The sequence below is a fragment of the Hermetia illucens genome, chromosome 1 (assembly GCF_905115235.1).
Source record: "Hermetia illucens chromosome 1, iHerIll2.2.curated.20191125, whole genome shotgun sequence".
NCBI lineage: Eukaryota > Metazoa > Arthropoda > Insecta > Diptera > Stratiomyidae > Hermetia > Hermetia illucens.
The window spans coordinates 46,998,425-47,026,360 of NC_051849.1; the positions used below are offsets into that span (position 1 = coordinate 46,998,425).

At 43.0% G+C, this 27,936-nt stretch overlaps 2 protein-coding genes across 3 annotated transcripts in view; both read right to left on the bottom strand.

Annotated features, from left to right (window-relative positions):
* LOC119661755 (protein gone early) overlaps positions 1 to 27,936 on the bottom strand; it is a 345,874-nt gene that overhangs the window by 58,491 nt on the left and 259,447 nt on the right. The window lies entirely within an intron of this gene.
* On the bottom strand, positions 201 to 27,119 carry LOC119661760. The gene is made up of 3 exons (XM_038071230.1): positions 27,004 to 27,119; positions 657 to 1,296; positions 201 to 506 (listed from the first exon to the last, which is right to left on the bottom strand). The coding sequence occupies exons 1-3, from the start codon at positions 27,016 to 27,018 to the stop codon at positions 355 to 357; spliced, it is 807 nt and encodes a 268-aa protein (XP_037927158.1). The 5' UTR covers positions 27,019 to 27,119; the 3' UTR covers positions 201 to 354.

Here is a 27,936-nt window from a genome sequence, read left to right on the forward strand (position 1 = left end):
CAAGCATTTGCTATGGACGTCTCAGGTTTCTTTTTTTGATTTCCTAGGGTACGCGTTGAAGGATTGTATCGATCGACTACCCTTTAAATAACATTATCTTTCCATGAGTTCCAAAAAGAGCAAAGAAGAAGCGGCTCATGTTCAATATATTCTAGGCACGACTTCAACAGTGGAAACCAAATAATTTAAATAAATCTGAATACTTTTGGAATGCATGTTTATTAAATAAAATATTCTTAAAAAATAAAATGCAATTTAATTGCTGATACCATCCCCTAATAATATTTGGGTGAAAGGCTTAGACTTTATTCCTTCTCTTTGAACATCCTTCAGTATCTATTGAGTGGTTTTCCTTCACTTTGATGGTGGTAAATAAGTTCCTTTGGTGACACCACCAAAGTCACCCGAAGATGATGATGAAGATGATGTCTCGCTTATGACTGATGTAACTTGAGCAACTCCCTCGTCAGAGACCTTGCTCGTTCCTTCCAGCTTATCATATTGAGCTTGAAATATCAGATTATATTTTTAGTTTCTGCACTATTAGATAGTTAAACATTATATTTTCTAAGGAATTTAATTAATTTTGTAAGCCAAACCGAAATAAGTTTCATGGAGACAACTATGAGTAAAATATACATCTTGGGATATTCTACCTTTAATCTGTGCCTGAGCTCGTGCTGCCTCTTCGGCGGTTTTATATTTGATGAAGAATACTTCAGGTTTGCTAGGCGTTGATGGTGCTGGAGTGGCAATATCACCAATATTGATTTCTCCATCCTTTTGGGAAAGAACGTAGATAACTGTTTTCTCTTCGTTCTTGGGGTAGATGGGTTGAATGGATGCAGAACGGCTTCCAGCTCCTGGTGCTTTGATGAAAACAACACGATAGGTCTTTTGAGCTCGTCCCAACTGAACAGTTCGAACTTGTTGTTGTGAGTCTGTATCTTCGGGAGCCGAGTGTAAATAGAAATATTTTGTAACGAGTGGTTTCAAGTTTTGTTGGTAGCCACCCCCAGTAATTCCACCTATTCCAATGCCAATATCGCCACCAATTCCACCGCCTATTCCAATTCCACTACCAATACCACTAATTCCACTACCGATGCCAGTAATTCCACCGGTTACTGACGAACTGCTGTCTGATTGACTATATACATTTAGGCCACCTCCACGCATTCCATGTGACTCGAATGGTGCAGGTCCGATGAAATTATCACCGCCACCTCTTCCGTATGTGTATCCATGACTTACATCAGGACGGGCTAAAGTAGCAGCGAAAGTTGCAAAAAGGATCTGGAAATAGACATTTCAAATTCATCTTCTTTTGCTTTAAGAGATGAATGTTATCTGCATTGATCGATTTGTTCACTTGATGATTTTTGGCAGAGAACGCGATCAATAATAAGCTAAGATGGTCCTAAATATTTAGTTGCAGCAACGTAGGCGTAATAGTTTTCTAGAAAGGGGGTACTATCTTATTTGCGGAATATGAGTCTTATCTGTGTGCCGACAATATAGTTATATAAATAAATTGAAAATATGTAGAATTTATGTTTGGACTGAGCCGGTAGGGATGCAGTATGGGTAGACAGATCTTCAGGTGCTGCTTCCACCCATTGTATACAACTTACGCGATGCCTTTGAATTATATCCGCGATGTATTCATTGCAGGGCTTTATCCTGGTAATTTTTTGGAATATACGGTCGCATCAAAAACCATAGTTTCTTATGATGCTCTTCGCAACAGTAGTTTCTTATGCTCTCTGCATAATACATTATAACTAAAGCCGGAATATTACTCTTACTCTTAACCTCAATGATATCTTAGGGAATGTATTAAGGAAAGAGTCTTCAAATTTGATCCGTTTAACTAAGATACTCCATGCATCGGCGCTGTGTTCATATCTCTCCTTCCAGGGTATCAGAGTATAGCAGCATTTGAATGAATGGTGCAAAAGTGGGCGAAAATTCACGGGCTGTTTCAAAAGAATTGCTATTAAAAAAAACAGGAAAATGTGAAGAGGTCATAGTTGGCGATGGGCAGAATTTCGAATAATACCTTGGTACCCATGTCTAAATGCATAAATGAATATGGTGGCATTTTACTATATTATTCTACAAACTTTTTTCTCCATCCAATATATGTATCTGAATATGTTTTTAGCTATATATAAAAGCGGTCGATACTGAAACACCCTCCATTCATATAATAGTTGTTATGTCAGTTTACAATTAAAAGAATTCGGATCAAATTGTATTGATAACTAGGCTATTGGTTAGTTTTGTGATGTCCAGAAAAAACACATAAACATAGTATTAAGTCGGAATTTTCAGTAAACCACTGGACATGATGCTCACTATTATTGCACCAGTTCATGCTGGGTTATTGATGAGTGCCTATAAAAGGCCATAAACAAAGTGTTGTAATGAACTTGAAACGTTATTACAACGAATGTACGTGCTGTGCACATTCATATAGGCCTGGAATTTGAAGGTAGTCAATAATGTGTTGTGTGAAGTTGAAGAATAAATAATGAATTATCTTTCAATTGAAAGGAAGTATGAAGGGCTCACAGTTTTAGTGAAAAGAAAAAAAACATTGCATGCGCTTTTGTTGTCCTACTTTCTTGGATTTCTGAAGCAGGTGACCTCTGTTTATCCATCTTGTTTCAATGTTCTAAGATTTGTGAAGGGTAAATACTAATATTTATTATAGATTAATACAAAACAGTAATCATCATAGGATAATATTTCTCCATGCTTTTGGTTTTTACTGTCGATTTATATTTTCCGTTTTGTTGGAATATGTGTTCAACTCTAGTTCAGCTGAAGATTAATTAATTTAGCCTAATTTAATTTAATTAAATAAGTTCTCACACAAATTAAAGTTGACAGTCTTCGACATCCGGAAAACCAAAAGTAGCCAGATTCTAGCAACCTATTCTCAGAGCCGTTTAGAAACACACAACATGGTTGAAATATTAAGATATGCCGAAAGAAATGAACTGTTGGTCGTACGTGTTTAAGAAACTGTTTTGAAAACTGACCAGGAATACTGAAATAATTTTTGTCGAATACAAACGAGACTAGTTGTTCCTCGAATACTACATTGAAAATTTAAGCAATTAAGTTTTTTAGGTCGCATTAACTATGCGGTCAAAGGGTAGTATAGGTCCCGGGGCGAAACGTGGATTGGTACCCACGATGGAGCATAAAACCTGGGAAATGCCTGCTGAACCAACACCAACAGCTCTACTACCAAACCCTATCTCCACCTCCACGTGGTGACCGCTGGGAGCTCTTTCTTGACGAAAAGCTGCAGACGGAGAAGGATGAAGGCGAGTCTCCCGCGCCTAAAAACGGGACAAATTGTACCAACTGGTCCTCCAGGTTGGGGGTTGGGTAGGGCTGACAACCCTACACGGAAAACAACCGTTACGAAGCCACAACAGGAGCCTCGGATAGGACGGATATTAAAACGACGGACCCGGCAACGACAAAGGAACAACGATTTGCGCATTTTCTCATGGAACGTGCGCTCCCTGTACAGAGATGAAGCTGATAAGCAGCTAGCCGATACCCTGTCCCAATATAGGGCTGATGTAACTGCGTTGCAAGAGATGCGATGGACAGGGACCGGTTTCCTGGAGAAGAGCCACTACACCATATATTATAGCGGCCATCCAGTAAACCATGTGCTCGGAGTAGGTTTCTTAGTCAGCCAAAAAATGAAACCTGCTGTTATCGGCTTTGAAAATATAAGCGAACGGCTATGCACTCTGCGCTTGCGAGGCAAGTTTAGAAATATAAGCCTCATAAACGTTCACGCCCCTACAGAGGAGACTGCAGAGTCGGAGAAGGATACCTTCTACGAGGCAGTAGAAAGAACCCTCGAAGCCTGTCCCAGATATGATATCAAAATCATACTTGGGGATTTTAACAGCCAAGTAGGGAAGGAGCCTGTATTCAGGCGATACGTTGGCTCCCATAGCTTACACGAAAAAACAAATGATAACGGACTGCGGACTATTCAATTAGCAGGGTCACACGAAATGGTTGTTGGAAGTACCTGGTTTGCGCGGAAAGCGGTCCACAAACATACGTGGGCCTCTCCAGACGGGACCACTTTCAACCAAATTGACCACGTGTTGATCGAACGCCGCCACCTCTCAGCCTTGATGAATGTCAGAACATATAGGGGGGCCAATATAGACTCGGATCACTATCTCGTTGGCATGGAGCTCGAATAACAATACCACCTAGAATCCCCTCTGACAATCAGGTGAGAGTGAACACTGAAGCCATCCACAACACAACCCTCCGCGACACCTATAAGAGGGAAATGGATGCCGCAATAACCGCAGTCAATAGAGGACCTGGAGATGAAGCATCTTAAGTTGACATAACTTGATTAGTTTTATTATTTTTAGTTGTTCAAAATTAGTATATTTAACTTATAGTTTCAACAACATTTATATTTTGGTTATTACATTTTAACTTTTCATTTTATTTATTTATAACAAAACTTTCTAATTCTATTTTTCAACTCTCTTCACAAAATTTTCAATTCATATCAGGAATATATTTTTTAATTCGTTTTTTCAAACTCATGGCACACTTTACTCCGATCTTCCACTCCCGTGGCGTGCTACGCAAAGTGGATAGATCCGCGCCATCTATTCGCTCGCACTCGCAACATTCGAAATAAATTTCAAATGCTGCGAATCCTGCCGCGCCACATCACTCCGCCCCCAGATGAAACCTAGGGGTTTCGGCGACTGATCCCCGAACTTCGTTCGCCGTTAATCCACAAAGCGGACACGACGTTGCTTCGGGGCGCACGCGGGTTTCAGCCTGGACAAAGAGACCGCCTTTTTGTGACCACAGATCTCGAGCTGGAAGAAATGTTCTCCCCGCTCGAGAACGCGGTACGGGCCCTCATATGGAGGCTGCAGCGGCTTCCGGACGGCATCCGTCCTGATCAGCACGTGCGTGCAAGTGTCCAGCTCCTTGGGCGAACAGGCAGGTATGGACGAGTGTCGAGAGGGTGGTGGCGCTTTGATGCGTCGGAGATTGTCCCTCAGCAGACGCACCAACCCCGACTCCGTGAGACCCGATCTCTTGTCGAAGACCGGATCGCTTGGGAGTCTCGGGTTCTCCCCGTATACCAGCTCCGCGGGGCTGGCAGCAAATTCCTCTCGGCGGGTTGTACGAAGGCCGAGTAGGACGAGAGGTAAGACTTGCGTCCAGGACGGGTCGTCGCGTGCCATAATGGCGGCTTTCAGCGTCCGGTGCCAACGTTCCAGCATCCCATTGGATTGTGGGTGGTATGCCGTAGTCCGCTGGCGTTTAAAACCAAGGAGTTTGCCTAACTCGGAGAAAAGGGTGGACTCAAATTGCATTCCCTGGTCAGTGATGACCACTGCAGGGACGCCAAAGCGAGGTATCCACTCTCGACAGAGGGCTTCAGCACATGATTGCGCCGTAATGTCTTTCAGAGGTATTGCCTCAGGCCACCGCGTGAACCTGTCGATGATTGTGAGGCAATACTTATAACCGTGCGAGTCTCGCAAAGGCCCTATTATGTCGAGGTGTATGGTGTGGAAACGCTTGGTAGTGCGGGGGAATGAGCCCACTTCTTTCCTTACATGCCTGGAGACTTTACACTTTTGGCATGCGATGCATTCTCTGGCCCAGGAATTGATATCCTTGTTCATGGAGGGCCAGAAGTATTTTCCGGTGACTAACCGGTTTGTTGTCCTGATGCCGGGGTGCGCCAAGTCGTGAACTGCGTGGAACACTTCCTTGCGAAATGTGGCCGGAATGTATGGCCGAGGTCCCTTTTCCGAGTCTTCGCAGCAGAGCGAGAGGTTTGAGCCGAAGATGGGCAACTCCCGAAATTTGTATTTGGGGTTGGACTTGAGGCTCTGAAGTGCTGCGTCATCCACTTGCGCCTTGGCAATAGCCGAGAAATCGAGTGAGGCGGGGATGTTAACTTCGGAGACACGAGACAAAGCGTCAGCAACAATGTTGTCCTTCCCGGACACGTGCTGGATGTCTGACGTGAACTGGCTTATGAAGCTCAGGTGTCGAAGCTGACGAGGGGACGCTTTGTCGGGCTTAACGGCGAACGAAGTTCGGGGATCAGTCGCCGAAACCCCTAGGTTTCATCTGGGGGCGGAGTGATGTGGCGCGGCAGGATTCGCAGCGGTGGCGGCGACGGGGACAGCCGTTTGCTGCTGTTGTTGATGACAATGATGACTAGTCCGGTGCGTGAAAGGTGTTGTGCAGGAGGGCGTGCGTACGGGAAGTCGCGTGAAAATCTACTTCTGGAGAGGGTCCGACGTGTGTCGCACAGTACACTGTGTAGAGAAGGTTTTCTCGCGTTTTTTCTTGCCTCTGCTCCGACTCGGGATGTGGAGATGCGACACGTTTTCGTGATGTTTACAACGGCACTCCACACTCAACTGTAGATGCGAACGCGTGAAAATCACTTGCCGTACGGTCTACTGATGTTCTTGATAGACTTCTCGGTGTTTGCAAGTTCTATTTCTGCTGTGTTGCTCGGACGAATTTTGTCGTCAATAGAACTTCACTAATGGCGGCGATGGCGGAAAATTTGTCGTTTTTTAAGTATCGGGGTCACCAATTAAGTTGACATAACTTGATTAGTTTTATTATTTTTAGTTGTTCAAAATTAGTATATTTAACTTATAGTTTCAACAACATTTATATTTTGGTTATTACATTTTAACTTTTCATTTTATTTATTTATAACAAAACTTTCTAATTCTATTTTTCAACTCTCTTCACAAAATTTTCAATTCATATCAGGAATATATTTTTTAATTCGTTTTTTCAAACTCATGGCACACTTTACTCCGATCTTCCACTCCCGTGGCGTGCTACGCAAAGTGGATAGATCCGTGCCATCTATTCGCTCGCACTCGCAACATTCGAAATAAATTTCAAATGCTGCGAATCCTGCCGCGCCACACATCAACTAATGATCTTCACAACCACCTGAAGAACGTTATCATGGATACGGCCACAAATATACTTGGCCCCAGCCGCAAAAGGAGTCGGAACGGCTGGTTTGACGATGAATGTAAGCTAGCAACGGAACGGAAGAATGCCGCATACCGAGTAATGTTGCATTCTCAAAGAACGCGGGCACGCGCAGAGACTTATCACGAACTCCGTCGAGCGGAGAAGCGACTTCACAGACGGAAAAAGGAAGCCTGGGAGAACCAACAAGTCTGTGAACTAGAAAAGTACAGGGAGCAACCGCACCAGGCGCGCAAGTTTTACCAACAAGTCAGCAGGATGAAGCCTTATACACCTCGATGCTCATCCTGCCGAGACAAAGAGGGAAATCTGATTTCCGACAGAATGGGCATATTAGAGCGATGGGTTGAGTACTTTGATGAGCTACTGAACAACCAGAACATCGGCGAGTTGGAGGTCCCGCCAACTGAAGACGACGGACAAATACTGCCACCACCAAGTTTAGGAGAAACAGTCCGTGCAATTCATCGGCTAAAAAATCATAAGTCGCCAGGAGCCGATGGAATTACAGCCGAATTAGTTAAATATGGAGGCGACCAGTTACACCAAGTGGTTCATCAACTTGTGCTCAAGGTATGGGACAGCGAATCAATGCCTGACGATTGGCAGCGAGGCATAATCTGTCTCATACATAAAAAGGGAGATATCACACAGTGCAGCAATTATAGAGGTATCACGTTGCTGAGTACCATCTATAAGATATTCTCCACTATCTTGCTAGGCCGGATAGCCCCATACGCCCAGAACATCATTGGCCCATACCAAAGAGGCTTCACTCCAGGCAAATCAGCAACAGATCAGATTTTCTCTCTGCGGCAGGCGATGGAAAAACTGTTGGAATATGGACAACAGTGGCACCATCTGTTCATCGACTTTAAAGCTGCCTATGATAGCATAGCCAGGGTAAAACTGTACACGGCCATGGGGGAATTCGGTATCCCGACGAAATTAATAAGACTGACTAGGCTGACCCTGACCAATGTGCGAGGCCAGATAAAAGCAGCAGGATCACTCTCAAGACCATTCGACATCAACAACGGTCTACGACAAGGGGATGCGCTATCATGCGTCCTCTTTAACCTGGCCCTCGAGAAGGTGATCCGTGATGCTGAGGTGAATGCAAGAGGTACGATCCTCTTCAAGTCCACCCAACTACTGGCCTATGCTGACGATATCGACATCATGGGAAGAACCACCCGAGACGTTCAAACTGCCTTCATCCAGATCGAGCAGGCGGCGCGAGATCTTGGGCTGCACATCAATGAAGGCAAGACAAAATACATGGTGGCAACGTCAGCACCGAAGACGAATCAACCAACAACATCAAACCGCACTGGTCAAACACAAACACGAACAAGAATAAGGATAGGGGAATACAACTTTGAGACCGTTGACAATTTCTCCTATCTAGGGTCGAAAATCACAACCGATAACAACTACGATGATGAAATCCGCGCACGGTTGTTGTCAGCCAACAGAGCCTACTTCAGCTTACAAAGACTGTTCCGCTCGAAACGTCTCACCATAGGGTCAAAGCTCTTACTGTACAAGACTATGATCTTGCCAGTCCTCATGTATTCCTCGGAAACTTGGGTTCTTAGCAAGAAAAATTGCGAACTCTTGGCCGCGTTCGAGAGAAGAATCCTCCGAAGAATTTTTGGTCCCCTACATGAGGATGGACGATTCCGTAGCCTACACAATGACGAAATCTATGAGCGATACCATGACCGTCCGGTTGTGGATAAAATCCGGCTCAATAGGTTACGGTGGGCGGGTCACTTAATCCGTATGGATGAAGATGATCCCACCCGGAAAGTCTATAAGGGCAATATCTATGGTAGGAAAAGAAGACGAGGCAGACCCTGTCTAAGATGGAGCGATGGCGTGGGCCAGGACGCCAGACAGCTTTTAGGGATATCGAACTGGTGGACCTCGGCGCAAAACCGGGATGTCTGGAGTTCCTTATTAAGGCAGGCCTAGACCGGATACCGGTTGTTGCGCCGTTGATGATGATGATGATTAACTATGCATATGCATATGAAAATACTATAAAAGGTTCTCCTGAAAGTTAAGCATACAACTTTGTAAAGTTCGAACTTCTATGCGAAATGACGCTTTGGGTGACTGTAGTGAAAATATGTATGTTTGTGTTTTCTCCATACAACTACACAGGGACACAATCGAAAATGGTATTGTGGCGCGGCAGGATCTGCAGCATTCGAAATTTATTTCGGATGTTGCGGATGCGGACGGGTAGATGGCGCTGAACGTGGAAACTCTCCACTCACGCGTTTTCAGAACGCACCGGGGAAGTGGAGAGCCAGCGGTAAAAAAATGCCGTTGGTTGGGACAGTAAGGACCGCATGGAAATAAGTCGGTCTCTTCTGTTCCCAACCGCGAGACAGATCACTTCAGCGCGAGTAATAAAAAGAGCGAGCTTATCGTGAGAACAGTAAAGTTTCGATTCCGCCTCGTGAAGATTAGTTAAAGTGGTGACCCCGAAGAACAGCATCCTTGGGAACTCCAGCATCAGCGATCCCAAATAAATCGTTCCCACCAGTTGCTCCGCAACAAACAACAAAGAAAGGATCGCAGTGTTTTCCCAAAATCTCGATCTTCAGCCCGGTGCGCGTAGCACATTCAACGAATTGGCACTTTTCTCGCCCGAAAACGAGTCTTGCTTTCGCTGCGTTGCTACAACGTCGGGGATAGTACGAAAACATTTCGCTCAGTCATCGCATCGCGAGCTAATCACCCAGCGCGCCCAAGTAGAGCCGAGCGCGCCCACGGCTCGAGCTGTCTAAGTGCCACCGGCGGACATTTTCGTCGCCCTTTCCTCGTTGCTCGGCCGGTCAAGTCAATCAACTGTCGAATTGCGGAACTGGGAACTCACAGGAAGGAAACGGCAGGTAGAGTCACGTAGCAGGGACAGGAGTAGCCGCGGCAACGATCAGCAGTAGCGACTGCTTATCGCATTCACGCCAGCCCGAGCCGGGAATCAACAGATCGGAGAGCTGTCCGGCCGTCATCCGCCCAACTTAAGCAGCAGCAGCAGCGGAGCCAACGCATTCCGGAACTCTTGCTTCCTTGCAGCCGAGCGGAAAATCGATAAATTTTCAATTGAAGAAGTGTTTGCGTATTCTCATCAGCCTTTGTCAAAATAATTGTTTGAAATTGAAATATTATTTAAAGAAAAAGTGACAATAAAATTAAAGCCGCTGCAAGAGACGGCGTTGAGGTGTTTCAAATCGCAAGTTCTCTGTTTTCCCGGTGTTTTTGGTCTGCGCTGGAGAGCGTCCGCTTCGGTCGTCGTTTTCTTTTTCTCGTTTCGTGCGTGCATTTGTGGGTGCGGCCTGCCGGGTCGGTGTAAATTTCACCGCGTTTCAGTATAAACTCACCGCGTCTGCATCACAATCTCGTACTTCTCGGTAGGAAAATGTCGTTTGACAATAAAGACGCGGCAGGCCCATCGGACCCACAAGTGACCGCCCTCGCCGTACGCGTTCCTCCGTTTTGGCGTCGGAACCCCGAGCTGTGGTTCGTGCATTTGGAAGCACAGTTCCAAATGTCCGGTATCACATCGGACGCGACCCGTTTCAACTACGCGGTGGTCGGCCTGGACGAAGAGTCCATACTTCTGGTGTCCGACGTAGTGAAGTCGGCATCGTATGCTCAGCTCAAGAGCGAGTTGATCAGGCGCCTGTCGGCAAGCGAGTCGGCAAAATTAGACCACTTGCTGGCGGGTTTAACGTTGGGTGATCGAACTCCCAGCCAATTGCTTCGTGAAATGAGGCAATTGGGTGGGAGCAAGATCGGCGACGACCTGATCAAGTCGCTCTGGCTGCGTCGGCTCCCGGATGGCACCCAGGCGATCCTAGCATGCGTCTCCGGTTCCTTGGAGGAACTAGCAGCAACGGCCGATCAAGTACAGGAGGTGTACGTTCGCCCAACCATAGCGGCCGTTCAACCACCGTCGGATGAGGTCGGCGACTTACGGCGCGAGATCGCGGCCTTAACTGCCAGCGTGGCCGAGATGCGGGCGACGTTGGACGCTCAGCGTTCGAGTGCCAGGCCGCGAGCTCGCTCACGGTCTGCCACACGAAAAGGGCGTTCGGGTAGCAGGTCGTCAAGACAGCCTGCGGACCAGGGTATTTGCTGGTATCATCGTAACTTCGGAGACAAAGCGACAAGATGTACGCTACCTTGCAAATTCGCGCCTACCACAAAAAACTAGGTCCGCGGGGGGTCTTGGCGACGGCCACCCAGAGCGCAGCGCCACGTCGCCTAACTATTTTCGACCCCCTCAGCAGGCGCAACTACCTCGTCGACACGGGTGCGGAGGTTTCGGTTCTTCCCGTACCCCAGCATCATCGACTATTTCCACAACCCCTCAAACTGGCGGCAGCAAATTCCTCCCGCATCAATACATACGGGTACAGGCAAGTGGACGTGAGTCTTGGCTTGCGTAGGACGTTTCCGTGGCGTTTCATCCTGGCGGATGTCAGCTTCCCCATATTAGGCGCAGACTTCTTGTGTCACTATGGGTCGCTGGTGGACTTGCAACATAAGTCCCTTATAGACCCCACAACCAAACTAAATTCGTCGGGCCAAATGGTATCTCACGCTGACAATAACCTTTCCGTTCTTTTGGAAGACATCTCCGACTCTCGTGTTCGGACACTCCTCCAAAAGTTCAGCCAGATAACTACCGAATGTAGTCTCTCGAAACCAGTAAAGCACAATGTGCAGCACCACATAAATACTACTGGTTCCCCGATTTTCTCAAAGGTGCGTCCTCTACCACCCCAGAAACTGGCTATCGCGCGGAAAGAATTTGAACAACTTGTTCAACAGGGTATCTGCAGGCCCTCAAACAGCTGTTGGTCTTCCCCTTTACATATGGTCCCTAAGCCAAATGGCGAATGGCGTCCCTGTGGAGATTACAGAAGGCTAAACGCACAGACTGTTCCTGACCGATATCCGATTCCACTCATCCACGACTTTGCGCATCACCTCGCGAATTGCCGCATCTTTTCGACCTTGGACTTAGCCAAGGCATACCACCAAATCCCAGTAGCTCCTGAAGACATTCCAAAGACGGCAATATGCACACCCTTTGGACTCTTCGAGTTCACCCGAATGACTTTCGGATTGTGCAATGCGGCGCAAACCTTTCAAAGGTTCATTCACTCAGTCCTGCGAAACCTCGATTTCTGTTTCGTCTATTTGGATGATGTTTTGGTCGCTTCTTCTACTGAGTCTGAGCACTTAGCCCATCTCGAGTGCATTTTTCAACGTCTCCTTGAGGCCGGTTTAGTCTTAAACGTTGAGAAGTGCAAATTCCTTCAAAAACAGGTGAGATTCCTCGGCCACTCCATTTCCTCTGAAGGAATACAGCCCGACCCAGACAAGGTGCAAGCAATCACAAGCTTCCCGCGTCCAAAAACAGTGAGGGAGTTGAGGAGGTTCTTGGGCATGCTAAACTTCTACCGTCGTTTCCTGCCCAAGGCCGCCCATCACCAGTCCGTTTTGAACGCGTACTTGTCTGGCCCCAAAACAAAAGACACACGAGAGATTGTGTGGTCTGAAGAGGCTGTCTGCGCGTTCAATAAATCCAGACAGCAACTGGCTGATGCTACACTTTTGGCATTTCCTCATCAAGATGCACCCCTAGCCGTTTTTGTTGATGCCTCCGACATCGCAGTAGGTGCTGCCCTTCACCAAAAGGTGGACCAAGTTTGGCAGCCGTTGAGCTTCTTCTCGAAACAGTTGAATCCCGCTCAACGGAACTACAGCACCTACGATCGCGAACTGCTCGCCGCATACCTGTCCATCAAATACTTCCGTTTCTCCCTAGAAGGCAGGCCGTTCACAGTGTTCACGGACCATAAGCCTCTCACGTTCGCTTTGAAACAGAAGCCCGACAAAGCGTCCCCTCGTCAGCTTCGACACCTGAGCTTCATAAGCCAGTTCACGTCAGACATCCAGCACGTGTCCGGGAAGGACAACATTGTTGCTGACGCTTTGTCTCGTGTCTCCGAAGTCAACATCCCCACCTCACTCGATTTCTCGGCTATTGCCAAGGCGCAAGTGGATGACGCAGCACTTCAGAGCCTCAAGTTCAACCCCAAATACAAATTTCGGGAGTTGCCCATCTTCGGCTCAAACCTCTCGCTCTGCTGCGAAGACTCGGAAAAGGGACCTCGGCCATACATTCCGGCCACATTTCGCAAGGAAGTGTTCCACGCAGTTCACGACTTGGCGCATCCCGGCATCAGGACAACAAACCGGTTAGTCACCGGAAAATACTTCTGGCCCTCCATGAACAAGGATATCAATTCCTGGGCCAGAGAGTGCATCGCATGCCAGAAGTGTAAAGTCTCCAGGCATGTAAGGAAAGAAGTGGGCTCATTCCCCCGCACTACCAAGCGTTTCCACACAATTCACCTCGACATAATAGGGCCTTTGCGAGACTCGCACGGTTACAAGTATTGCCTCACAATCATCGACAGGTTCACGCGGTGGCCTGAGGCAATACCTCTGAAGGACATTACGGCGCAATCTTGTGCCGAAGCCCTCTGCCGAGAGTGGATACCTCGCTTTGGCGTCCCTGCAGTGATCGTCACTGACCAGGGAATGCAATTTGAGTCCACCCTTTTCTCCGAGTTAGGCAAACTCCTGGGTTTTAAACGCCAGCGGACCACTGCATACCACCCGCAGTCCAATGGGATGCTAGAACGTTGGCACCGGACGCTGAAAGCCGCCATTATGGCACGCGACGACCCGTCCTGGACTCAAGTCTTGCCTCTCGTCCTACTCGGCCTTCGTACAACCCGCCGAGAGGAATTTGCTGCCAGCCCCGCGGAGCTGGTTTACGGGGAGAACCCAAGACTCCCAAGCGATCCGGTCTTCGACAAGAGATCGGGTCTCACGGAGTCGGGGTTGGTGCGTCTGCTGAGGGACAATCTCCGTCGCATCAAAGCGCCACCACCCACTCGACACTCGTCCATACCTGCTTGTTCGCCCAAGGAACTGGACACATGCACGCACGTGCTGATCAGGACGGATGCCGTCCGGAAGCCGCTGCAGCCTCCATATGAGGGCCCGTACCGCGTTCTCGAGCGGGGAGAACATTTTTTCCAGCTCGAGATCGGTGGTCACAAAAAGGCGGTCTCTTTGTCCAGGCTGAAACCCGTGTGCGCCCCGAAGCAACGTCGTGTCCGCTTTGTGGATTAACGGCGAACGAAGTTCGGGGATCCGTCGCCGAAACCCCTAGGTTTCGTCTGGGGGCGGAGTGATGTGGCGCGGCAGGATCTGCAGCATTCGAAATTTATTTCGGATGTTGCGGATGCGGACGGGTAGATGGCGCTGAACGTGGAAACTCTCCACTCACGCGTTTTCAGAACGCACCGGGGAAGTGGAGAGCCAGCGGTAAAAAAATGCCGTTGGTTGGGACAGTAAGGACCGCATGGAAATAAGTCGGTCTCTTCTGTTCCCAACCGCGAGACAGATCACTTCAGCGCGAGTAATAAAAAGAGCGAGCTTATCGTGAGAACAGTAAAGTTTCGATTCCGCCTCGTGAAGATTAGTTAAAGTATCATCACAGTAGTAGATGATGTGATATTACATCAATTTTTCAGAAAAGGGACATTACAAACTACTATCCCAAATATCATCTTCCATTACAATAACCGAACTGTGATGTTATATCACCAACATCACATTTTACTACAAGAGAATCATTACACTCCTAGTCGACATCGGCATTCGTTAACAACCACTTGTTCTACGAAGAATCATTCATTACACTATTACTCGGTGATATTTAGTAATGTCTTGTAATGTGATGTCATATCGACACGGACATTACAAAACATTACTTATCAGAAGAGTAATATCATGATCATTTGTCTATTGGGTGGTGATGGGTGTTTGGATGTTTCAATCGCTCCCGGCGATTGCAATGTGATATTACACTTTAAGGTGATATCACTGATTCGATAATACACACATCGCTTATTCATCTTTAACCTAAATTATTACGTCACATCATTCCACACTAAGTTCTTTGCGCATAGTGTTGTTTCATTATTGCTATCGCAACTGCGGCATTACGGCGAAGGTGGTGTTAAGTTAGGAAAATAGTGGGACTTGAAATTTTAAAGACAGACTATAATAGGCTTATTCTGCTAACCCTTCGTGTCTTTATTTATTTTATTTGGTTGAAGGGGACCTTACTCAAACATTTTTCTCTTAAGTTTAAACACGCTAGGAAATTCATGGAGAATGCATGTCTATCTCCCTTTCTTCCCCACATTAGCTAGGGATTTTACCAGGGAAGGGAAGCAAAAAGAAGTGTTTTTTTTTAGGCCATGCTAGGATTTTCATGTCTCTTTCTTGCCACTTTATTTGCAAAGATTTTGAAACTTCAAGTTCCGGCAGAAGTACAAATTATTGTATTCGGCTCGTGAAGTCGACTTCTTTTTTTCAGAATAGATTTTATAGCACATAACTAACCGATATCAAACATCATGAGAAGTTCATTGCATTATAGAGGTTAAACCGTATCTTCATGATTCTTCATTATGATTTAAAATGTTTGAAATGAAGTTGAAACAAACACTATAAACAAGAGCATCTAAGGAATTCGGTATGGTAAAAATCTTAGACGTAAGGTATTGATATTATTTCCAAGGTGATTCCAAGGGTGGTTAAAAAAAGAAAGGCTGAAGTCCCCATGGTGCGGATGCCTTATAAATATCAATTAAAGAGAGGACACGGGCGATTGCAGTCGATAGAATTTTTTTATGTGGTTGTGATTTTTGATAATGGCATCGAGTGTTTTGTGAAAGATTGTTTTCATAAGCTGAACCTAAACTTTCATTGTCTTATTCTGGGCAGCCGTGCTCAACTAAGAAAAGGATGAACTCTTCAATCCTTCTCTAATAGTTTTGTAACTTGTACTTCTAATGAAAAGGTTAAAGAAATTCAGTAGATTAGTGGAGATAGAAAATGCTGTCTGGGGCTTTATCGTTTTGATGAAAATCTAACATTCCAAGTGGGCTGATTTTGGCGTTATCCTTAAAAACTTACGATGAAGTGTACATCAATGTACTTAGATGGGATTGGATCGAAAAATGAGGGCAATCTTTTATAATTAGAGATAATAAGAGTGAGGGCCAGCGTGTAACATTACGATTCTTATCTAGTCATCAAATCCGAAAAGAAGGGTTTAGCGGAGTGTGAAAATGTTATCCTTGTAAGATAAGGTTTGTAGATCAATCAAAGAGATTAAAATAGAGGCGAACCACGGAACACCTTAATGAAGAGGAGCATCTGAATAGAGATCACATCAGGTCAGCTATGGCGAAGTATACCTATAGTATTGTCACTATACTAGGAGTTGTGGGTGGTATAGAAAAACAGTCATACGGATTCTTGTATTTTTAGATTTCTTAGCTGCCGGGCAAAATAGGTTAGAAAGTGTTTTGGGAACAATACTCCATTTTAATTCGAAGAATGACTAACGAGTGCGAAAGGTTTACCTAGCTAGTAACCAACCAGCAAAAAAATACTCTAGTTATAGAAATTCTATGAAAATATAGATCCAATAACGGCAGGTCAACTAAGTTTTGGATTGCGAAAAGAAAACTTCTTTTCTACAGTCGAAGACTACATTTTCTTCATATGATGACGGTTCTCTAATTTTATTCGTACAAGTTTCAATCTTAATTAATACTAGAATGAAGTGATGATATTATAAGAGGTGATTTTTTAAAAGAAATGTCGTATTTCGGGAATCAGTTACAGAAAGAAAAACTCTGAAGAAGGAAATATACTGGATAATATTAGCGGTCGAGCATACTATTAAAGTTATCATGACAAATTGATCAGAAAGTTTCCACTACTTATGGCATTTCATGGAGTAAGGGAAACAGAGGAGAGATCCTTACGTATCTAAAGAAAAATTAGAAGAAAGGGCTTCTGGGATTTCTATTTTACTTTAGTTTATCGGAATCGCTTTTCTTTGAAAAAGTCTACATCACTTTTATTAATTTCAAGTCGAACGACTGTAAATTCTGCCATATAATAGAAATGCATTATTAAGCTTTTTCAAGAACGTAAAGATGTTTGTTGTGGATTCTTAGCTACCAAAATTCCACCTGGAGCACTAGGTCGAAAGACTGAAGTCGAATCATTGATAAGAAGAATTGCGCATTCCGAAACATAATTTTCAATACCGATTTAACAACTAGCTTGAAACGCGGGAGTATAGAGTATCCCCGCGGTTCTAGTTTTCAATGAGACTGTACTTCAGTTTCATTATTACTTAATGCTGAGCAGGAGATAAGCCCAAAGCAGCAACTATCGCGCCTCCATTCTTTTGTAAACTATTCGTTCATTAGAAGAATCCATCTCATCAAATTGATTTACTTTAAGTTAATTATAACTTCGACTACCATTTTGCATCCGCCATTTTGAATCCTAAAAGTGAAATGCAGAGGAACGAGTCCTGAAATATATAAGAGCTGCAGGCTTCAGTCTTAAAAATTATTGATATGAATGATAATTTCGAGGGACATATGTAGTTTAAGATACGTTTACAACTCGACCAAAAGAATGACAGCAGGATTCCAAGACAAGAAGTAAATTAAAAATCTATGGGCCCAAATTTGAAGGATGCATTCGTCTCTCCCCTACACTCGAAAAAGTCAAGGCTCATTTAAAACGTTCCGAAACAAAAAATCGCGGAATCTGGATAAAATGCCTGCGAAACTACTAAAAGCAGGGAGTGTGGGGCTGGAGAGTAAGCTCCATGAGCTCCTAACTGCTGTTTGGTTAATGGCACTATGCCGTGTAATTAGCACAGAAGTGACATCTGTCTTCAACGTTTGATTAGATATTCTAGCTGAAGCAGACATTGGAGAAAAATTATCGGAATATCATGTTGATATTCATGAAATTTCCTTGACTTCAAACAGGTATAAAACAGTGTCGAACACTTAGTATTGTACATAGTATTGTCTAAATTTAAAGTTCCAGCCAAACTGATTAGACTCCTCAGAATGGCAATGGGTCAGGCCAAATAAAGTTACGAAACCAGCTAACAAAATGTTGTATAGATATGTTAGTTATATAGGCTTCAAAATCTTTCTTGAGTATATGATCTGAAAGACATTGCTGGATTTACTTGGTACGCTACTGTATAAATCATTTCAGATAGTTCTTTAGTCCTTTTAGACAGACAGACAGACAGATGTCTCGTTAATACCATTGGCAAACTATTTGGACGAGTCATATACAACAGACTGCGCGCTGTTGCGGCAAAGGACACACAAACAATTCGGATTTCGTAAGGCGAAATCAACTGTCGACGTAATCAGCATGGTGACTGGTTTGGCTCAGGCTGCAATACAAGAAGGAAAATGTTGCGCAGTAATAACCCTCGACGTAAAAACGGCCTTCAATAGTGCAAAATGGAAAAATATTATCGAGGCACTCGACAAGTTACAGGCCCCGAAGTACATTGTATGCACTGTGGTTGAGTTTCTCCTTGGAAGAAGACTTTACTGCGACTCGGACGATGGGCTAAAAATATTCTCGACAACTTGCGGGAAGCCACAGGGCTCTGTCCTGGGTCCCTTGCTGTGGCTTATTATGTAAGATGGAGTGTTGACGCTACGCCTTCCGGACAACGTGACAACTGTTAGCTTCGCCGATATCGGAATAACAGTGGCTGCAAAGCACCAAGACGAGATCGAGATCTATGCAAATGAAGCGATATGAGAGATCAATTCCTGGTTAAGAAATTCTGGCCTTTCACTTGCTGAACATAAAACAGAAGTAGTTCTCATAACAGAAGAAAGAACACAACTGTGAAAATCAAAGTTGGCGAAAAAACAATTTACTTCCAACTATCGCTCAAATACTTGGGAGTAATTATTGACGGAAGACTCAGCTTCAAAATACACATTGAGTACGCCGCAACTAAACCGTCTTCCATTGCTGCAACGATCTCGAGGAAACAACTGAACATTGGTGGATCAAGACAAAGTCAACGTATTCTGCTTTCTAGGGTAGTCAGCTCCGTGCTAGTCTACGCAGCTCCAGTTTGGGAAACTGTTCAGGATAATAAAGTGAACTGCCAAAAATTGGGAATGGCGTATCGGCTAAGTGCACTCCGGGTAGGCACTGCGTATAACACAACAATAGGAGAAGCAGCATATGTAATAGCAAGGATGCTCCTCATAGACATCTTGGCGAATGAAGCCCAGCGACTTTACGACAAAACGTATGCAGCTGGGGAGTCTATCGCATTTCGACGGCAGCTGGCACGGTGGGAATTTGTTGAAGGGTAGCAAAAGCGATGGGACGAGTCACAAACTGGTCGTTGGACATACCGCATCATTCCGGATAGTTGGAGATGGTTTGAACGAAGCCATGGGGAATTAAGCCATGAGTTAACACAATTTTTAGGTGGACATGGAGGTTATTGTGCTTATTTACATCGATTTGGTCACGACGAGTCACCATGCTGCCCAAGATGTGGTAACGTAGCTGAGAATGCGGAGCATGTTATATTTGATTGTCCCAGGTTCACCCGAAAACATTGTGGAGTTCATGCTGAAGTCAACGGTTGCAAAGGAACTGCAAGCTATTCACCAACAGCTTAGGCAGGAAGAACTACAACGAAAAAAAGGAAAGGAGAGAGCCATTTGGGCCGCAGTTAAAAGCTGATCCTGCCGCGCGACGCAATACTTTATAGGAGTTACGTGGGGAGAGTGGAATGAGAAGGAGGTGGTTTTAGTGAGTAGAAGTTTCACATAACTGCATGGTAGGAGCCAGCAGTAGGTTTTGAACCTTTCCACTTTCCAACGCCGAAAAAAAAGACAGACAGACAGGCAGTAAACCGATTTTAATAAGGTTTTGTTTTACACAAAAAAATTTTCCAACGTTCAGAAAAAGAAGTATTTGAGGCCCAGTAATAATGAACGGCGAATGGATCTAACCGTAAGTTGTATTTATTATACCATGAACCAGAAGTGGCTTTCAATATTAAAATTTGAAAGCTGCAATGGGTAGGCCAGATAAATCGTATGGATGACAGAAGAATTCCCAGGCCCCTACTCAAAGACATTGTCTAAGAAAAACTACTACCTGAAAAATTCCGAAATAGATACCAGTAGGATTCAGGGGATCATAAAAGTTACATGCTGCTCGGATTTAGAATTTGTAGGATGTGGCCGCCCAACGGAGAAGGGCGGAGACGAAGATTTTGAGAAGCCAAAGGCCGGCATAGAGGAAGAGTTATTATTATTAAGGCTAATAGAATAGTTGAAAGTGTTGTTCTCTGAGAACTCACTACTTCCCACATCATTATAGTATGAAAGTATCCCTTGGAAGGAAATAATTAGATATACAAAAAATAGTGGAATACCACTGGTTCTATGACCAACAAGGAATGAACAGTACAGCAAAGAAAAGTAAGCGATATCAGCCCGTTCAAATGAAGAGGCCTAAAGTGAATCTCGTTCCAGTAAGGAAAGGCAGCAGATGTTAAATAAAATATTGAAATTAGTTGCACATTTTGCATGACAAGCGAAAATATTTTTTCACATTATTCTATTGAACCTCCAATAGGTAGGATACATGAAGGATCGTTAAGTACCCATGGAAAAGTACGGTAGAAACGGGGAAAGGTCGGAGTTAATTCTTGTATCTAGTAGGAGAGCATTATAGCGACTAGTATTCACTTTAAATGTTAATCCTTGGATGCTTTCTTCAAGAAAGCACATATGGCGCTGGTTTATGGTTACAATTGCTAAAAGTTAAAGTCATATACCTAACCTTCTGATTGACGAATATCTGACGTGAAGTGACTGAATTATAGCAAACAATTCAGCCCGGAAGGGGTTTATCTATTCCATTCTTGTGTTCCCATAAGGAAATTGCGTATCTAGCGGGCTAGACGGTCTATGTGAGGCTCTGGTATGAAACATTGACCTACGAGCGTTCCTGCGTCCTAAAAAAATAATCAACCCTTTTGGCTTTCCAAACAATGGCCGGAACGATGTTAATAGGAGTGGCGAGTTGCCTGGCGGGGGCCATGCCCAACAAATGGACGTTTATCGATTACTCCAAAGGATGCTTGAGGAGTTAATTAACGGAAAAAAACTGTTGAGAGAGAAACATTCAGTGTAGACAATGTATCGTTGTCGGTTGTAATTAAAATTGTAACCAATGGAAATGAAGCATTTTGAACCACATCGTCAATCGTGAAACTGCGAAGTATCATTAAAATTATGTTGGCATAACTACATTTGAACAATTCGATCTTGCAAAATTAAATAATGAACTCCTGGAAGGTCGCTGGAAAGTGTATCTTTTCAAATAATGAATGGATTTATTTACGATAAACCATCAAATATTCAGTGTTTGGAGTTATCTCTCCATCTTTATCGCTTATTATGCTTCTGAAAAATTGCTGAAGGACACTTGTGTTGTGATAGTTGTTTTGAAAATATAGTTCCAATTTTTTTTCATTATTCAGTGTTGAATGATATTATTAACATTATTATTAATGGTTTTTGTCTCATAGTTTACCCTTCAGTTTCCTAAGAAAAACTTCTCTGTTTGAACGAAATGAAACCCCCAATTAGAAATTAAGAAACGCAGTGGATTTTATATCCCAGTTTATTGCCACCTATCGACATAAAAGCCATGTAATTTCCTAACAGCCCCGTGTGAACCTGTATCCAAATAACCAGCATCTTGATCTATGCTATTGACATTAAATTCCCATATTGCAAGCTGGTTTCGGCTGCAGAATTTGCGCGTATAGGCATATGTTGAGTCAAGTGCATTGAATGATATTAAATGCAAACACGTTTCCAGCATAACCTGATGAATTTGATTTTCCACCTTCCAATGTGCCGTTATTTTATGAAGGCTGCAACCAGTTAGATAAGATATCGGGGAAATAATTGCAAGTTGCGTATTTCCTCATATGTCATGAGATCAAGGCATTCTTATGCGAGTGGTATATGGTAACTGGGACAGGTTTAGGATGGGTGGTGCATTTTGGGGAGATCCTATGCAATTTTAATAGGAAATTCAGTAATTAGCTGTAATTATAGTTGGGAAATGTTTGTATTATGATGCCAATTTAGTCCGTAATTCATAGTGAATCTGTGATAGTCTTTGAGTGGTTATTCGTACTGTAAATGATATTCTCGGAGTAGTGCGAACTTGGAGAAGAAACCACCGCTGTTAAAACTCGCTAATTACTAAGTAATGCTGGTAAAGAGTTTTCAGGATATTAGCATAAAAATTTGTGATGCAAGGTATCATTCTGCGCCTCAACTTATGACTAATTTAAGTACTTGAACATTATATATTTATATTCCTTTTAAACAGTTGTTTTGTTGGTTGATTCCATAGAAACTTCGGTGAGGTAATTATTTTAATAATTTTTAAAGGATTCCGATACAATGTCGTGCTTGCGAATTATAGTTTGGATAACAATTATACCTTCAAATGTATAGTAAGCTACCAGTAGCAAAAAATTGTAGCAAGGAGAAGCCGAAGAAAGGAAGAAAGCAATGAGAAGCTGTTGAGGTTCAATTTTAATTTGTAGACTGGGCGTAGTACGGCCGTAATATTAATAGACGGGCGTTAATATTTCATACATCTGCATCTTTTCCAAGTTAGGTATACGACGTAGATCGGGAATGATCTTCAGTCGCAAAGTTTGTGGAAAGATGCACGAGATAGTAAGTAATATCAGCATGATTACTGAAAGGCGGAAGATGGACCCATTTGTCTGGCACTAATTTTAATTGATGACCAAAATCCCTAGAAGTGTGATATGATGTCATAATTTTAAACATCCGAAATAAACTCTGTGATATCCTTCCTTTTACTTTTACTTTTTAAGTTAATACGGAAGAATATCCAAAATTTGGCGATAAATAAGTTCTATAGCTCTAGGCAACATCTGTACTAGATTAATCAGTTTCTGTCGTTTGGTTTTATAACAAATTCAAGATTGTTTGCTAGTTAATCTAAAAAAAGGATCTTTATTCTTAATGAATTTAGGGATTTCTAGATTAGGAGTTTCGCAGATAAAAATTGATACAATCGGTAGACAGTAGACAATCTATATATATCTAGATAAGAGGGAAGTCAGAAGATATATTTGCCACATTGACCTACGAACGCTTTTGAGGGGGACACGTTTTCTGAAATGCTTGCTACCAGAAACCATTGGAAGGCGGTACTGGGGAGAAAGTCGGTCAAGTTATACCGTGTGTCGGTAGCATGTGATGCCACGATGCCAAGACGGTCGCTGATCCTAGTCAAATCATTATCAACGGCGCAACAACCGGTATCCGGTCTGGGTCTGGCTTAATAAGGAACTCCAGGCATCCCGGTTTTGCGCCGAGGTCCTGATCCTAGTATGTGTCCCAATTATCATTGTATGACTATGGTATAGCTATCATCACTACTAGAATAGTGAAATTGTGGCACTGCAAACTTTGTGCTTTCCTGCAAAACGGCTTTATCAGCGATTCAACAGTTGTGTAAGGAAACGGACATAAATCTTTAGGGTATGATTTTTAGGATTGCAATGAAATGGCTTAGAATATAAATATTACCGGCATCCATCCCCAACCTTCTCTAAAAAATGATTATCACTCTTCTTCTTCTGCATGAAAACTTCAGGAACCAAAGGGTTACGCAATACAACGAGCACGCGATGTATCCAATCACAATTGAAGAATTGAAGAAAAATGTCGGAGAATTTGCGACAAGGTTCTAGGCACGGATGGCATTTCCAAGAAAAATTAGAAGCAGGCAATGAAGGCAATCTATTCATAAATGCCTTCGGGTTATACCTGAAGGATATATTCCTTGCCCAACGCACAAATCAGAAATTGGTACTATTACCAAAATGCAATACGTCACTAGGAAAATCAGGGTTACCCTGTACTATTTGCCTATTGGGTACAATGGGGAAGATGTTGGAAAGGGAAACTTCTAATAGTTTTCTACACATCGTTGATAACGGCAGTAGCTAGTCTGTTCGAGGACCCTCATGTATTGGGCGGACGATGGACCCAAAAAACACGTTGCCACAGCGGGGTAGCCACAAGGCTTGGCATGAGGTTTTCTACTCTGCAATGCAATGTGTAATGAAATCCTCGTACTACCGGTTCCAGAAGAGGCCGCAATCATGCTCTTCCCAAACGAACCGGTTCTGGTTGTCAGCACCAAACATTCAGAGGATGTGGAGGTCGAAACTGCGGAACCAGCGAGAATAGTGGAGTCTTTGTTGTAAAGGGTTAAGGGAACTAGACGGAATAATGTGGGCAATCCTGATGGGTTGAAAACATTAAAGCGATAGAAAATGCACATTCGAGCCTGCTTTGGGAACTAAGTAACAAAGTAAAAAAAGAAATATCAAAAATAAAGGATACCAAAATGGCAAAAAGTCATGGTAAAACCGAAGATGTCTGAGATGGGAACAACAGTAGCAAGTGAAAGTGAAAAGGCAAATAATGACCTATTGGTTCTTACATTAAACCGATATTTGATAGACGGCCTATTGCAGTCTTTTAGAGGTGTAACGTTGTTCAAAAGTCAGTGAAGTAACTTCTCAAGTGAATTGTGTGCAGGATGTGGAGAAGGAACGTGCTTTAAGTGTTAAGCCTTATATCACTCATATAACTGAAGTATGCAATGATCCTTTCTTTGCATATAACTTCACAAGTATAGTTAACCCCTACATTGGCTTTGCAGGTTGCTGTCTTTTCTGTAGAATGGAGTTTGCGAACAGAATTTGCCTTCCTATTGTTCATCACAGTTGAAGTTTGGAAGAGGATTGTTAGTCCTTAAAATTCTAATTAAATACCATACTTTGGGAATCAGTTATCGGCGTTCTCTCTTCCTAGGAACACTTACACTTTTACATCTGTTTACATCTGATTTTGGGCAGTGCCAACGAAGCCATCCTGCAATGCAAACTCCACAATAATGCAATTATGTATCACTTAGTAGTGCAGATGGTAAAGGAAAAGAAGGATGGCTTTGTGACGGAATATCGAATTCGACAATTAACAAACGCGGTGGCTTGGCTAGGGAAACAATTCCGTCTAGATTAGGTGTCACCCTACAGCATTTTCCGATTGATTTCTGAGGGAGCCTTTGAGTATTTGAGGATTTGATGTTAGTTAGCGCAAATGTTAACTGTCGACCGATATTTTAGTTACTTGATTGGGAGGGGGGAGTATTCTAGATTTGATCCTAGTCTCAGATTCGCTAAAGCACCCTTTCGACTTTGGTACGAATATTAGAATGTTTGATGATCAAAAAAATAAAAAACATTGCCTTGGCGTCAATACTGGCTCCTATTTGCACTGATGTGGGTTGCCCATTGTTGGTCAAAGCTCCATTGGCTGGGGCAATTGTGAGACACAATTCGGGGAAGGTGAGAAGAGATGATCTTTTTATCCTCGTTATCTTCAGAACTTATAATGTTTCGATGCGGGCTTATGAAGGAGTAAAGCATATTGTTCAACGTGCTGGGAGAATGCTGAAGTAGTTAGATCGACTGTCATGTAAGTCTATGAAAAAGACTATGTGGGGTCGAATCACGTATGGGAAGATCATATGGCTTGTGCTGGGGTATTTTGTGATGTCCAAAGAGTGCATGGTTGATTGGTGACACAACCAGAGACCTTATAATCCAATCTGTTTACTATCTAGAAATGTAAGCTATGTGGTTGGTTTCAGCTCTGCAAGTATTGGCGAACACAAGGATCTAGCAGAAATCTATTGCAATCCTTGGAAAGATAGGGTAATGCACGCTCATATCACAAATAATTCTAGGTTACCATCGTAAAAGAAATTACGATTGGGCAATAGTCTGACTTAAGACTAGAATGCGGCATGTCGTACGCCAATGTATTTCACCTGCTTATCTTATATAGGCAGTCAACTAGTTAGACCACTACCTCTAACAAAACGTTCAAATTTAGATTTTTCAGACAAGGTTTGGTTTAGGGAACATAACTAGGCACGAGTGAAGGGCTATTCTACTTCTTAAGGCCCTTCTGTATGTATCTAAATATTCGATCAAGTCTGCTCGGAAACGGAATATATTTAAATTGTGTCGATCAATGATTTGAGATGGTTCAGGATTACCAAATTTTCTTTATCGAAGGGTTAGCCTTTTTAAAATTTCATTCACACACTTATAGAATGATTGCTGTAATATTCACTGGTGACTGACTATTAGAGAAAAGGATCCTACTAGATGGTGGTAATTCGTATTATCAGACTTCTCGAAAAGGGTGAAACCCTTGCAAATTCTTCTTCGGAGGACAAGCTTTTGGTAGGATCCTCAGCGCATCATAAGATAGTTCTTTAAAAATATCAGATATGAGAATTGAGTTGATAAAACACTTTATTGGGTTTGTAAGTTGGAGCGACTTTAGCTGAATTTTAAAATATTCGACCGTGATATGAGTATTATGACAAAAAAATCTAACTATTAGTCCTAGTTAAGCTATGAACCCTAATATTCAGAACTATTTCAAACCCATGCAGAAAGGACTACACCTAGGTTTATCTGAAGAATATTGAATTGTTCTATTATGAAGTGGACGCAACTGATTTTTGGAATTAATATTATTGGAAAAACTGACGATATTATCTATTTTTTCAGCACCGACTTTCTAAAGAAAAGGATCTTTTCTATAACAAAAAATCCATTCGAAGATATGCTCACGAGGGACTCAAATTTACTTGATAAAATTCACAGGCAGAGGGTCAAACACATAAGTTATTTTTTCACTGATAAACGTTCACTGGCAGGATTTAAACAAAAAAACTAAAATTACCACGAAAACTCCTTCAGGAATAACTCACCAGAAGTACACTCATAATGGCTTTGGTTCTAAATGTTAGAAAATAACTAATAGAAATTTCCAATTATTTTTACTTTTATATTGACGTGGACATTATTTGATTTGATATTTGGTGGGATTTTTATGGTATCAGTGATGCTGCAAGAGGTCCCTTCCACTTTGAACCCACCTGCATGCGAACGTGGTCACATATTGCACTTTAACAAATTGCATAGTGGAAAAGGCAAGAGATGACACCAGAATCATTGACTGATGCGCTTATTATCGTTACTGGTTAGTGATGCAGCGGCAGCCAATCTTGATTGATTTGTGTGCATAGTATTTGCACTCCATGAGGGAATTACATGCGATTTTAATGATGAATATAATGTCACTTTTCATGAATAGATTTTATTATTTGTGTCAATCGCTTATCTGAGTATGAGATGGTGGTCACTAAGGATTCCAATTTATCCAACATTACCCTCAACTTTTAAGGAGCTTAGCGTCATTCCCATTTGGTTGGAATGCAGTTAATACGATCGTTTTTATTGAGGGTATATTGTTATAGCCGCAATATTTATTTTAGTTGTACTAAGTAACTCGAAAGCCATTTGAACTCATAATTAATAAATCATTAAATTCCGAATTTTGATGGCAACTTATTTACTCATACCTCGTTGCCAGCAAGCAGTTGAAAATCAGTTACATACCTGAAAGAAAAAAATTAAAATTAAGTATTAGGTTTTCAATATGTGTGTATGATAATATTCATGTGCAATGTTATTATAATTCTATTTTCCGATTTTATTATTTTTGATAGAATGCAAGGAGTATGAGCTGTTCTATTATATTTTAATTTTTTAGTCATTTTTTTCCAAAGTATTCTAAGGAGTTACACAACACAATAACGGTGAAATGCAACGTAAATTTCAACATTCTCGTCCGAGGAAAG

Coding starts and splice junctions, on each gene's coding strand:
- LOC119661760 (XM_038071230.1), bottom strand. Junction 507..656: donor AGCTCAGGCACAGATTAAAG/GTAGAATATCCC, acceptor TGATATTTCAAG/CTCAATATGATAAGCTGGAA.